This window comes from Atractosteus spatula, chromosome 8, assembly GCF_055471065.1.
Source record: "Atractosteus spatula isolate fAtrSpa1 chromosome 8, fAtrSpa1.hap1, whole genome shotgun sequence".
Lineage (NCBI taxonomy): Eukaryota > Metazoa > Chordata > Actinopteri > Semionotiformes > Lepisosteidae > Atractosteus > Atractosteus spatula.
In genome coordinates this window covers 52,483,990-52,498,750 of record NC_142713.1, presented here as the reverse complement: position 1 = coordinate 52,498,750, position 14,761 = coordinate 52,483,990, and the positions used below count along the sequence as shown (strand labels likewise).

General features: G+C 35.8%; 1 protein-coding gene across 1 annotated transcript in view; it reads left to right on the top strand.

Moving 5' to 3' along the window:
- Positions 1–14,761, top strand: part of snd1 (staphylococcal nuclease and tudor domain containing 1) — a 309,136-nt gene that overhangs the window by 252,122 nt on the left and 42,253 nt on the right. The window contains exon 19 of the mRNA XM_088922699.1: positions 8,743–8,866. Coding sequence (XP_088778825.1) covers positions 8,743–8,866 — 124 coding nt within the window. The remainder of the gene's footprint in view (positions 1–8,742; positions 8,867–14,761) is intronic.

Sequence of the window (14,761 nt, the reverse complement as noted above, 5' to 3'; positions counted from 1 at the left end):
GATGACTCATAAGAGCTGAGCTAGTTTTAATACAGAATTCATTTAGTGCTGTGCTATTAGAATTGAGAAATTGCCAAAGAGAGAGAGATTTGGGCAGAGAATCTGTGAGATATTTGTGCTCAAGAAATAAAAATATTTTCTTGCTAAGCACCTGCGTCCTTAGAATAATATTCCTTTGTTAATGGCACTGACTTCTGCATAATGTTCGCTTGAGATCCCATAAAACTCACAGTTATGATCAAGAGTGTGGTTTCAAGAGAAAGAGAATGGAGAAATGTGCTCTTTCATGGACTCCAGAAATGTGGATATTATTTTACTTTTTATATTTTAGAGTGCAGACTAGAGGTCAAAACACAGTTATGGCGTTTTTGCACTTTAGAATGTTAGTTGTGTTCTAAACTACTACTTTAGGGTATACAGTTGTATGCAAAAGTTTGGGCACCCCTGGCCAAATTACATGTTTTGTTGATTTTCTAAATGAAAAGTTAACACAATCTCTGCAGCAAACAAACTTGACTTGACATATCTCTGCAAATTGTAATGCACAGTTACTGTTTATTTGCTGAATTTAACAGATTGAAAAAAAAAAGTAAATGTGGCATGTGCAAAAGTTTCAGTCGGTACTTTGTAACACACGCTTTGGCAGAAATCACAGCCTCCAAAAATATTCTTAAGTCGTTTTGGATGCACTGCGTGTTTGAGATCTACCCACAGATTTTCAATAATATACAAGTCTGGGGACTTTGAAGGCTGTTCCAAAACCTTAATCTTTCATTTCTTGAAGTAGTTCGTGGTTGATTTTGAGTTATGTCTTGGGTCATTGTCTTGTTGTAATATCTAACCTCTTTTCAGCTTCAGTTTTTTCACTGACTGTGGGACATTAGCTTCCAGGATTTGTTGATACTTTGTAGAATCTATTCTTCCCTCTACCCATAATATTTCCAGTGCCACTGGCTGCCCCACAACCCCACATCATAACAAATCCACCCCCATGTTTAACAGTTGGCAAAGTGTTCTTTTCTTCAAATGCTTCTCCTTTTTTTCTCCAAACATACCTTTGGTGATTGTAGCCAAAGAGTTCAATTTTTACTTCATCTGACCACAGAACTTTGTTACAAAACGCCTGTCCCTGATCTAAGTGTTGTGTTGCATACTTCAGACGTTGACTTTTGTGATGAGATCGCAGGTAAGGTTTCCTTCTGGTGACTCTTCCATGCAGATCTTGTTTGTGCAAGCAACACTTCACAGTAAGATCGGTGTACCATTACTGCTGTGCCAGCTAAACCTTCCTGCAGACTTCTGCACATGGTAGTCTGTTTTTTAAATCTGTTAAATTTAGCAAATAAACAGTAACTGCATTAATATTTGCAGAAATCTGTCAAGTCAAGTTTGTTCGCTGCAGAGGTTGTTTTAACTTCTTTTCACTTTAAAAATCAACAAAACATGTAATTTGCCATGGGGTGCCCGAACTTTTTCATAAAACTGTATATCTGAAGGGTTAATGCAATGTTACTGTAACATGCCCTGACATCTCTGTCGATGGCTTCTGCCTAGATAAAGCATCTAGCAACCAGAGTGTCTTGATGAGTTATTGCACACAATCTTGACCCTCATAATGTTTTTTGGAAAGACATAAAGGGGGCAGGAGCTCAAATTGACAGGTTGGTATATCATTGTTGGTATGCAGATTGTTGTCATTCGATAAGATTTACAAAGAGTCATTAGACCCGTAGAAAGGAACAGCATGTAAATCTGAAAATGGTTCATTGGTAAGTCTGGAATTATATCCCTTCATGCACTTCTGTACATTCACCAGTGTGATAGGCTTATTTGCTCTTTGGTTTTCAAGCCCAGTTAATTTAAGAAGATTATTAAGAAAATTAATTACGAATATACTATTTTTAAAAATAATTATTTGCAGTTGTGAAGATCACAAGTGTTTATTACATATAGTTATTAAAAACACTGTTTAATTGAGGTAGAAATATTAACGTCTAAAGTTCTTTTAGTTCTGTTGGTTGTTATTTGCTATTTTGTTTTCATGTGCATGGTTTTGTTTAAAGTAGGATGGAAACAGTTTAATCCCAGTTAAATAAAAGTGCAATCCATTTTATTTATTTTATGTTTTAAGTAGGTAGGTGCTGTGTTTTTCAGCCTTTTTACTTTTTTTTATGTGTACATTTTTATATAGTTGTGAAGTTTGCAATCACATTCATTATTAATGTACAATAAGGCTCTCATGCTTTAAGATGCATCTTATCCTTCCATGGGCTTAATTATTGGCGAACCTTCTTGCATTAAACCTTTTTAGTGAATGAAATGTAACTTTGTGATTAAAAGTGTTGGAAAGGTATGCCATGGTGTAGCGAGCCCCCTGGGGTCCAATTCCCGAGTTGCTATCACCAGGAGTTTGTTCTCCCTGTGTTAGCATGGGTTTCCTCCAGGCACCCCCAGGTTTCCATCCACAATCCAAACACATAGTGTGGTAGGTTAATTGGCTTCTGGGAAAAATGGTCCTGATATGTGTGGTTTTATGTCGGTGTTTATATCTGTGTCTGCATCTGCCCTGTGATAGACTGGCATTCCATCCAGGGTATATCCTGCCTCACACCCAGTGCTCGCCAGGATAGGCTTCAGCTCTCCCGACACCCTAAATTGGATGAAGCAGTTAGAAAATGGATGGATGGTTGAAGGTATTCTAATAATTAGGGTTATCATCTGAAAATGCCAAAAAAAAATGTGAACAGGAAATGTTTTCATGGAAATACTACATAGTTTTGTATTTTTTTCTTGTCATAAGAATATTTTAACAACCTAAATTAAACAGCAGTTTCTAAGAATTAAGCCTTAGACCTGTCTTCAGATCACATGGGCACATCAACATTGAAATGCCTCATTGATTTCAATAAGGTGATTCTGGTCAGCCATCATATGAAATATTGACTGACACATTGTCAAGTTGCTTTGTTTTAATGGAAATTAAAAACTAAATTGTACCAATTGGGAAATGAAACACATGTATATATGCATAAATATGAGTGTGTTTGGTTGATTGATTGATTGATTCTCTCATTCAATGGAGTGGCTTTTTTCAGTTTTACCAGATAGCTGTTTTCAATTACTGGAAAGACTTGAAGAGTTGACAGTTTTTTTACTGAATGATTATTATGCTGAGAGAATGCTATGAAGGCGATATGAATGTAATGCATTTTGGAGGAAGCGGATATTAAGACTTAATTACACAGCTGCAGTGGATCACTTTTTGGAATTGCATGCAGCAGTCAGTGCAGAGGAATGTGTGTTCAGACAAGTGGATAATTTATAGCAGTTGTTTATTGAATGAATCATGGACATAATACCTAGTATGAGCATATAGTATGAGCATCCAGACTGCTGTGCCTAAAGCAAAATTGACATTTAAAAAGACATGCAATATTTTTCACTAAAATGGCATACCAGTTTGTCGTCTTTCAGTGGAAAAGAAAGTATGAAACTTGGTTGTGTGTGATGATAAAAGGCTTAGAGTACAGTACTGTGATTGAAAAAGACAACCATTAGTTAAATTTCATTTGTAGACTCAAATCTACCCAGAAAGCAAGATCCTTGACATTTTTCTTTTTTTAAAGTACTGTACACAGAACGTTTTTAATGTTATTATTATTAAAATTCAAAGTTGTACTATGTGACATTCAAGTCATTTTGTAGTACACATTTTAAAAATAAGAGAAGACATTAGCTGAGGTTCCTGAATACTGTCCTGGTAAAGTCGCTCATCTGAGCTCAGTTTGAGCTCTGTGATCATAGGTTCGAGCCTGGGTCATGTCACTAGCTGACTGCAACTGAAGTTCCTCAGTGCCGCCAAGGATAGAGTAGGGAAGTTTTAGTCAGTCAAGGCACACCTAGCTGCAAGAACAAGCCTCCTGGGTGCTCCCAGCTTCCAAAGCTGTCAGTGAAGGATGTGCCTCTCCACCAGTTAGCACTAAACTTCTGGTGTGGAGCAGTTGCCTATGACATTCAAAAAATGAGTGAAATAAGTGGGGGAAAAGGAGTCACTGCACTTCCTCATTCTCCTTTGTATGTGGTCATAGTCACATCTGAAGAAGGCTCCACAGGCGAAATGTTGTCTCTTATCTTTTCACTTTGGAATAAACCTTTACCTGTTCCATAGTCACATGGTGCAGAGCTGCATGTTGTGATGTGAAACCAATTGGTGATTTAAAGCGAGGTGAATATGCAGTAACAAATATCTTTGTATCATTGACTAATCTGTTTTTAATATACTTAAAAATTAATGTATTTTTATGTTTTTAAATGAGAAATTAATTGAGCTTTTATTGGCACTCTGGCCTGATAATTCGCTGTAGCTCCCATATGGACTAAAGTCATACTGTTTTTGATCAATTGGTTTAAGCTGAACAAGCCATGAACATTTTGATACCTGTCTAATGCATTTGAATTCAGAATTCATTCTTTCTCAATATACATTTCAAGACGGCAAAAGGTGGTTGTTCTTACAGCCCAAATTGTTCTTTTATGGGCAAAGCGCAATTGTCAGTCTATCACATAATTTGTGTATTGGAACCCCTCATTGATGCTTTGCGTTTGCAGATTTTTGCTTCTGTTTCTCAATACAAAAAGTATATTGTTCCCAAAGAGGCCTTTAATCCTCTTTCATATATAAATGGTTTGTCACCAAAATTCTGCGATGCTTTAATCATCAGGCTTGAAGCTTGCAGAAGGTTCTTTTTAAATCAGAATACATTTTGTGGATGTGTTCTGTCGACAATGTAATTATGCAGTGTCACCTGAAACAGACTGTGATCCAAAAATGTATTACACTACTTGCACTCTCTGGAGATGATACTAGCCAAAGACCCATAAATATGTAATGACTTCAAACATTTGGGGAATTAGCTGTCTTCTGAACACTAACCTTGTGATTTTGTGCGTGTTGTTTTTTAATTGTTTTTTATAGTGAAAAGGGATATCGGCCCAAAATTCAGAACTGTTGAAATGTTCAACTTTATCAGTTCAGGCCCACCTTTATGTATAATAAAAATAATAAAATACTGTGATGTGTCAGGCTATACAATAATTAAGATGGCCTTCTGTGTCTGAAGTACACTCCAATTAACCTTATCTCCTGTCTGTTCATTTTGTTAAACACCCACATGCCACCCACAAATCCACCCACCTGTTTCTCCAAGGATTTTGTGCATTCAGTAAATTATCAGAATGGGGGGCAGTAATAAATATAACACTAACATATAAAGCTTGTAAAAAAAACCTTAGGTTTTTAAATGTGCATTTGTCGTAGGGAAAAGTCCGCAATGCTGTGAATTTATAGTTCATTCTAATGTGACTGCTCTGTAGTAATTAAAATTTTGATCCAGGGGTTATGCTGTAATGATTTATGAGCACTTTGATGAAAATTGAAATGTAGCTAAGCTAAAATGCTGTAAAGCGATGTTTAAGGGGAAATCAAGGTATCGCTTTTGGCACCACATTCAATTGTAAATTTTACCAGAATCAACAACCTGCAGTACTGCATTTCATTCCTCGGATGATAAAAGTAAACAATGTTTTTGCTGTCTGGAGGGCAGAAATTTTGTTATCTGCCTGTTTTTGTAGAGGTACCCCATTAAATCCCAATTGAATTTTTGAAATTTCAGCTTCTGATATCGGTAAGATGTAGCTTTTTACAACATTAACTGGATGGCTTTTTATTCGGAAAGTTTAAGTTAATAGTATGTCTGTTTGCTCCTTCATTCCTAATGTATAATGAGAAGGTTTGATATTAATTGGGTTAAATGAAGTGTTTCCATTCAGCTTGTGCAATTACAGCATTCAAAGGACTCATTTACCACTTTCATTATTTAATAAGATCTCTGTGGACTAAAAGTAGATGAGTACAAAGCACTTTGCATTCAAACTGAGATTCAAACTTTCTTAATTAGATTAATAAATTAGCAACACTGAACACTGATGGTCAAATAGTCGTTCTTTCAATACACATTAACATTATGAACAGAAAGTGAGATTTTATTACACTGTTTCCGAGTACTCTAAAATTTCGTGTGGTTTTATTAAAGGCAACGATTAAGTCTCATGTGTGCTAATAACTTCATCAGCATTCATGATCTTAGCAGGTGGCCTTTGAAATTTAAGGACATCAGGCATTGCCCTTAAATCTCTCAACGGTCCTATGGGTACTTCTTAATACATTTCATCTTTGCTATTCTGTATCCTGCAGTTGTCCCAATAAGTGTTCCAGTTTTGACTTCCCTGTAGGCCTTTCTGCACAGTATTTTATTTAGTGTTGACATGATGCTAATTAAGGTAGCAAGTTTAAAAAATGCATGCCATTGGCTTACTTTGTTCACAGCAGATAACTTGCTTAAAAAGCAGTATTCTGCTTTTGCAAATGTGGGTTGATGAGGTGGTGGGGTGGGGGGGGGGTCTGTGGTCTACCCATTGTGTAACATGTTCATGCTACTTGCCTGAAGGGTCTTTCATTTTGTGAATATGAAATGTTGTTTTTTTTTACTCCTGAAATAATGCTGTTTTGATGTCACTGTGAATTTATTCCTTGATGTTTTAAAACTACATATAGTGTTGCTGACAAATGACAAGCAGATATTTGTGTAAGACTTGCATCTTTAAAAGACAAATTAATCCTAAACTAAAATGTCGGTACTTCATTTACAGATCCAAATAAAAGTCTGTGTTAAAATAAGTATTGATAATATGTATTATTGCACATGAGTACAAAAACACTTTTGGCACCCTTCCACTAATAGCATGGGATACATACGGATATGATTATCATGGCCGTGATCTACCTACTGTACATAACAGGTGATGTTGCTGCAGCACACTCATCGCTGTTGTTCTACTGACAGAAATAAACACAAGACTGTCTTTATTAGATTTGTTCACGGAAATCAAAACCTGATTGTGAATTTGTCTTTTTTTTAGCTGTGACAATACTGTGATAATTTTACATGTTTACCATGGCAACATCTTTTCCTTATCTTTATTTTTGTAACATTGCTCTAAGTGTGTTTTTTTGTTCATTTCCTTACTGTGTTTTTTTTGTAATCTAACCAAGGTAGGCACAATTACAATGGAAAATGTTTGGTTTTCTGAACTAAGCAGTTGAAGTTGAATTGAGAAATATCATGACCAGCTGCAGCTTTCCATTCTGAAAATCTCTCACTTAAAAAATGTAGTTTATCTGGTCAGATCATTATTAGGCATCTATCCCGAGTTTTGAAGTTTGCATCTAATGGAAAAATCAATGTAATTAAATGGCCATTTGTTGACATTGTATTTTCACATTGACTTATTGCTATGTTAGCTACAGTGCATGTTGGTGACACCCTAGGAAAGTCAAAAGTCTACTGGAAATGAGCATTGAATACATAACTCACACCAGAGTCCTTTTGCTTGAGGCCTCACTACAGACATTCCAGTATTTGCCAGAAATTTACTTTTTAATAAGAAATGCAAATATAATTTTTGTATACACTTTTATCATTAAGAAAAAGAATGACTGATTTAGAACGAACTCTAATGCTTTTTGTGACATAGATACTTTAGTAAAACATTGTTTGATCCTTGTGTTTAGGAGCAGAATTATTGTTTCTACCTGCAGCTTAACAAAATATTTTAATTTCATTAAATCATGTATGCTTAATTATATGATTATATGGTACTAATTATATAAAATATGCCGGACAATGAGTAAAGTAAATTAATACAGTAAATTAATTTGCAAACTTAATGTTTTGGTGTTATGCAGTAACTAAAATGTAGAACTAAACTAAAAAAAAGTGTTTCATGCCATCTTTCTATTCATATGATAAATTACAAAAATCAAATTATCATGACAAATAAAATCTCCTTTTTAAGTCACTAAAAAGGAAAACAATAATTCTAGTGACTTTTGTAAATGGTTTGTTCAGAAATCAACAGAATAATGGATAGACTATTATGAATTTACTGTAATACTTAACAGGAGATCTTTGAAACCTGACGTAATTTAGCAAGCGGATCACAAGTCCAGTTTTAGTGAAAACATAAATCTGTACATCCTGGAAAATAATCCAATCTCTGTACCTGAACTGTTGGCAATGGAAGGTAAGAATCAGAGTTAAAAAGTATCAATTAGTTGAAAAGTATCAAGTAGTTGAAATGTCAGTCCTTGTAATGTTACTCACTTTAAGAGTTTGTTCAAGAACCAAAACATGTGACAACCAAGACAAGTTTTCTTATTAGCGATTCACTTCCATAACAGCTAAGAACAAACCTAAGGAATATGTTTAAATTGTTTTTTTCTCTCACTAGCTAAACAAGTATACTCCTCTCTCCGGGTCAAAAGTTGTAGATTTAATATGCACAGCAGACCAATTATAGGTGACATCTTTAATCCTCTGTTTTTTTCCATCGCCATTCATTTGTTCCCACGATCATGTTTGTCAGTTGTAGAGCAAGCTTTCACAATCGTAGATAAAGACGAAGTGACAACCTCTCCGTCTGTGTTTTATATAGTAATGAAAATGGGCATATGATAAACCTGCTAACAAGCTAAAAGAGTGTCAAGTTCTTTTGAAGGTTATCTGCATTAGCTATCCTCTCCTTGCTGTTGTATTGTTGCCATGTGTGTTGACAGGGTACTAATTAAGATAGCAGTGTGACAATGCAGACCTCATTATCCTTTTGGCCTTGTGTCTCTTGTAGGCACCCAGCTGGAGAAGCTGATGGAAACCATGAGGAGTGAGATTGCTGCCCACCCGCCTGTCGAGGGTTCCTACTCGCCGCGCCGTGGAGACTACTGCATCTCCAAATTTGCAGATGGGGAATGGTGAGCATCAGGGCAGTGAAGGTCACTGAATGAAAAAAAAAAATGCCTCAGACTACAAAGCGCCCCCTCTTTGTGCTAAATTAGTTACATTTATTTGCTTTTTCTCCTACAGACACAAGTACATCAAATCACAAGTAAATCATATTTGTGGTCACCTTTGAAAGTTTCACTGGGAGATTTTATCTTTATGGCATATTAACAAGTATGGGCCAGTGGCATTGTTAGACAATGTTCATTTTTAGCCTGTTAGGTAATAAGAACCAATCTTTGTATTTGTACATTTATACCGATTAACAAAAGTTCCAGACACCCTTGAAAACACCATGATTCGTCTCAATGAGAATTGTTGTACTCTCTTGCAGCTGCTAGTGTTGACAAAAAGTCGGAATATATCGGAATGCTGTTTTTATACAGTTTTGCTGTTTTATATATGTAATGCATAGAGTTTACTTCATTAATTTAAAGGTGAAACCTAATCTAACTCTAACGTAGATTACAAATTTATTATAAATATGCTAGTTCTATCTTTTTAGAGACTTCCTGCCATGAGCATAAAGTGTTTACAGTATTTTCTCCTTTAGTTGGTGATTTTGCTTTTTTTGTTCTATGTCGGTATTTTTAAATATGTAACAGTTTATTTTTGCAGTAAATTTATCTTTTTGCAAAATCCATTTTGCACCTCTACACTTTTTATCCACAAAGAATATTTTTTAAGGAGAATGGAAAGGTCTTTTATGTGTGGCTCATGTTTTCTCACTCACTACTTTTTAAGATTGTTTTTATTAAGCTGAAGGAAATTGTTTCAAAAATGTTTTCAATTTGAGACATGGCCCATATACCATATATGAACATGATAGGTTAAAGGGCCCATCGTAAGGACAATAAAAAGGTTTGTTTATGTCAGCTTCATAGCTATGATATTTATCAGTAACGTTTCCAAGACAATAAAAACAGTGCAACAGTAAAAACAGTGCGGGATATTCAAGTTTACAAATTGTTTAGTAACAATTGGAAGTCTCCATAATAAACTGCTTCATATAGTTAGATGACATTGAATTAATATTTAACAGCACCTGAGAAAACTAGTACAATAGTTCAGAAATGGTAGTCACAAGCCACCTTTAGGGTTTCTTTTTAATATTTTTATTTCAATGAAACGGAAAAAAATAATAGTGTAGATGATTTTAATAAGGACACAATTTAAAGTGCAGAATTTTGATTTGGTCACTTTATTTTCAATGTACTTCCCATTAGAGATGTTCCCTGAGGAAATAGCTACTTAATTTAGCTGAATTCTATACTTAACACTGAAAAGATATGTGCAAGTCCTCAGTTGTTCACTGCAATTATCCTATAAATCCTGCATTTTACAAAATCTGTGAAAAACTTTTTCTTGAGACATATGTCACCTGCTAGTGTGCATGACCACAAGTCTTAATTCACTACATTATAGTATTGAGCATCAGTTATATTTTATACTGATAACAAATGAGTTTCATTGTGATGACTAAGACATTACTGATATATGTAAATTACGCCTGGTATTTGCCTTTGGATATAAAAAAAATAGCAGCCAGGCCTTCTCCAGCAGCCTTCTCTAAGGACTCCAGTAAGAAAGGGTTGTAGTGGAATTCTAGAGGGGAAAAATGTGAGCAGACATTACTATGTTGTATCTTATTCCTAAATCATTTATGCTGAGATTTTTAGTGACACATTTCTACAATTGAGGTCTCGTCCTGATATAGACTCGGTTTGCCTTTTTAAGGAGAGTATTTTCTGTGTAAATAGGTATCTTTTTCTGTTTTCGCTTTGGTGAATCCCATCTTAATGTTCTCCTCTAGCTTCAATATGTGAGTGCTTGTTGTGCTAAGTAAACACTTTCAAACTGCTGATATCTGTTGGGAAACAATAGACTATACATAAATGTTCTGGCTGTTGGCTAATTTCTAAGTGGCCATTGTCAGTGGATAATTCATCTGGGGACAGGATTGGAAAATAGCTGCCCAAAGATCATTATATTCCATTGTATCCATGTTACTCTTGTAAACTTTCAGTTTTATCTCTCCACCTTCCTTTAAGCCTCACTGTTTGCAAACTCAATTTCATCTTTTCATTTTCAGTTTGAACTGTTTGTCTACTATTTTCCCAAGTAGAATTTAATTTGCCCTGTGTAGATCCATTCTTCTTTTTGTTCCAATGCCATTTTAGTTTCTACAGTCTTTGAAATATGTCACATACTCTTTGTTTATTGTCCTTAAAGTACATTTTCAGTTTTTTTCTCCAGTCCTTTTATCCCAGAACATACAGTACCTTTTCATGATGTTTTGCAAGTGCCATATTTAAAAATACATGGATATTTCTAGGCAGATTTTGGGCCATCTTATTGCAGTTTAAATCCAACACAATGACTTTAAAGCATCCAAAAGTTCAAGCACAACCAGAGTTGGCCTTGGGCCTACTCAGAGCTGTCCTCTAACTGAAGCGTAAATGCAAACTGACCTTAGGTTACCTCATGCAATGTTAAAAAGGCAATAACGTTGCAGTACTGGTACAGTACACTCCCAATAGTGCAATAGAAAAAAAAGCAAAGTAAGTCTTAAAACTAGTTGTCCATTATTCTTTACTTTTCCAAATTTGCTAACATTTTTGCATCCCAAAAAAATTAACACTTCATCTACACAGTTTTATTAATGGGAAATACTGTATCCAGCACAATATTTTCTTGCTGGATCTGATGATCTGATTAGCTTTGAAGGGGCTTTCTTTGAACACACACCACAGAATGGATTTGCTCTATTATTATTATTATTATTATTATTATTATTATTATTATTATTAAAAATGGTTTATTTATATATATGGATTATTAAATTATATAGCCATATATAGTATGGTAATATACAATTTATATTGTATATTGCATCAATCTGCAAGCAGTTCTCTTTATTTTCCCCACAAGGTTTCCAAAAGACAAATCAATTACTGTGGAGTATCAGTGCCAGCCATACTGTTCCCTTTGAATTTGTGGAGCTTTTGCTAATTTTCCTAAAACTAATTAGAGTTTTGTTTCTTTCATGCCTGGCGCTGAAGATGTTTCTTTAACAAAGGCTGTCTATCTGGATTTTTCATAACGTTATGCCTTGCTGTGTGTTGACAGGGAAGCCAAGCTCACCTTCAAAAGAAAAAAAAGCTAAATCCAACAGCTGTTTATCTAAATTAACTAGACTTAATGTTTTTGTGTCCCTTTTTAGATATTTATTATGTTGCCCGATGTTGGAATTTCAGGTTATTAGCTTGGCTTTCTGCCACACTCCTTTTACCAGGAGTGATGCTCACTACATATATTTGTTCTCTGTAACATGCTCAGACCATATGTTTCTTTTCACTCTGCTAGTGCTTTGCTCACACGGCAATGTTAAGGCATCAAGAAGGGTCTTATTAAGGCCTCCCTGATGACACTGCAAGCGCATAGGCTCCCATCAAGCCACGGGGTTTCCCATCATGCAGCATGCCAAGGAAATTCTGGCCCACTTTGTGCCTTCCCAGTAGTGCTGGGCGATAATTTAATAACGATAATTATCGCGATATAATTTTCCTCGATATAATTTTAACAAAAGTTCAATAAATGTTCAATATATATGTTTATACTTTGCGCATGATATGTGCATGCGCACAAAATACTGCGCGGGTGCGCGTGTGTGTTGCAGACCGCGCATCTTACGTGGTGTTGTTTACCCACACGGTAAACAACTCTAACTACAGGATTGTAGTTAGAGTGGAGAAATGAGCGACACTGAAGCAAATGTAGTGCTGCCAACGACCAGCTCAAAGAGTTGTTTAATTTACCTGGTTTCTTCAGCTTTCACTCAGGAGAAAAAATCTGCCTTTAAACTTGAAAGAAATAACGATTTGACGTCTATCGTGATAATTATCGATATCGACTGATATGAAAATTTTTATCGTGATAATGTTTTTGGCCATATCGCCCAGCCCTACTTCCCAGCCAGGCAGCACTCAGCCAATCACACGCCACATCTTAGAGCATAAGTGTCTGCAAAACAGCCACTTCAAGTTTCTGCCGAATCATGCCCATTTGCTCGTTGAGTCTTGGCACTTTCTCAAACATCATTTTACCAGAAGCTCAGAAGCCCCCACATCACATATTTTAATTAATGTTTAAACGTCCTTTGCTAGAATCTTTATTAATATCATAGCACACTTCTCTGATTTATCTAGCAGTATAACATAATCCAACTTCTGTGCAAGCAATAAAAGCAAAAAAAGATCTTGGAATCTGTAAATGTAACTGAACGGTGTAGGACAAATTCATTTATGTTTTCATTTGCTAAGTATCAATTATTAATTTGTTTGTCTGACACTTTTATCCAAAGCAACTTGCATCTGTTCCCGTTTATACATCCTAGTATTTTTCTTCAGTATTCTTAGTGAAGTGCCGAAAGAACGTAAGAAAGGTTACTAACAGGAGGTAGTCACATGGCCCATTTAGCCTATTTAGTAGTTAGTAGTTAATTGATCTGAGGATATCATCCAGTGGTTTATTGAAAGATAGTGCTCAACAAGCTTGAACAAGAGGGCTGGTTCCATCGTGTTGCTCCTAAAAACTGGAAGGTTATGGGTTCAAATACCATTTGGATCACTTGCTGTCTTGAGCAGGCGTATTTAAGTGTTCCATGCTCCAGCATCCCTTACAGACCCCTGCTAAAAAAACAACAAGTAATCCAGCATAGATATGAACCCGTAACCTTGCGGTTTTGAATCCACTGTCTTATAGTGCCATGAAAAGGTATTTGCCCCCTTCCTGATTTCCTCTATTATTGTAAATATTTGAGACTGAATGTTTTCAGGTCTTCAACCAAAATCTAATATTAGATAAAGGAAACCTGAGTGAATAACACATTTTTTTTTACTTATTTCATTTATTTAATGAAAAAAGTTATCCAGCACCAACTGGCACTGTATGAAAAAGTATTTGTCCCCTAGTTAAACCAACCCAATTAAAGGGATAGAGTCAACTGACTGAACACAGCCAGCCCTGCTCAATATAAACCTCACTTACTGTTTTTTGACCCTTACCATAAGAGTTAAGTTGATATCTATCAGTCTGGAAAAGGTTACAACTCCATTTCTAAGGCTGTGGGACTCCACTGAACCACAGTGAGAGCCATAATCTCTGAATGGAGAACACTTGGTATACCAGTGAATCTTTCCAGGAGTGGGCGGCCTGCCAAAATTACTCCAAGGGCGCAGCGTAAAATCATCATCAGAATGGCAGGTTTCTCTTGCTTCAGCTAAGGTCTGTGTTCATGACGCCACAATTAGAAAGAGACAGGCAAAATTGGGTTTCATAGCGGAAACCACTGCTAACCAAGAAGAGCATAAATCCTCGTCTCTCATTTGCCAAGAAGAGCCTGGATGATCCCCAAGCCTTCTGGAAGAATGTTTTTTGGACGGATGAGTCAAAAGTGTAACTCTTTGGATGACATGGGTCCCATTATGTCTGGCATAAAGCAAACACAGCATTCCACAGTAAGAACATCATACCAATAGTCAAACATGGTGATGGTAGTGTGATGGTGTGGGAATGCTTTGCTGCCTCAGGACCTGCATGACTTGCCATAATTGAAGGAACCATGAATTCTGCTCTGTATCAGAAAATTCTTTAGGAGAATGTCCAGTCATCCATCAGTGAGCTGAAGCTGAAGCATACTTGTGTCATGTAGCAAGACAATGATCCAAAACACACAAATGTAAGTCCACATCAGAATGGCTGAAAAGAAGAAAAATTAAAGTTTTTGAGTGGCCTAGTCAAAGTCCAGACATTTACTTTTTTACATAGGGGATATGAGTGTTGGATAACTTTGTTTATTAAATAAA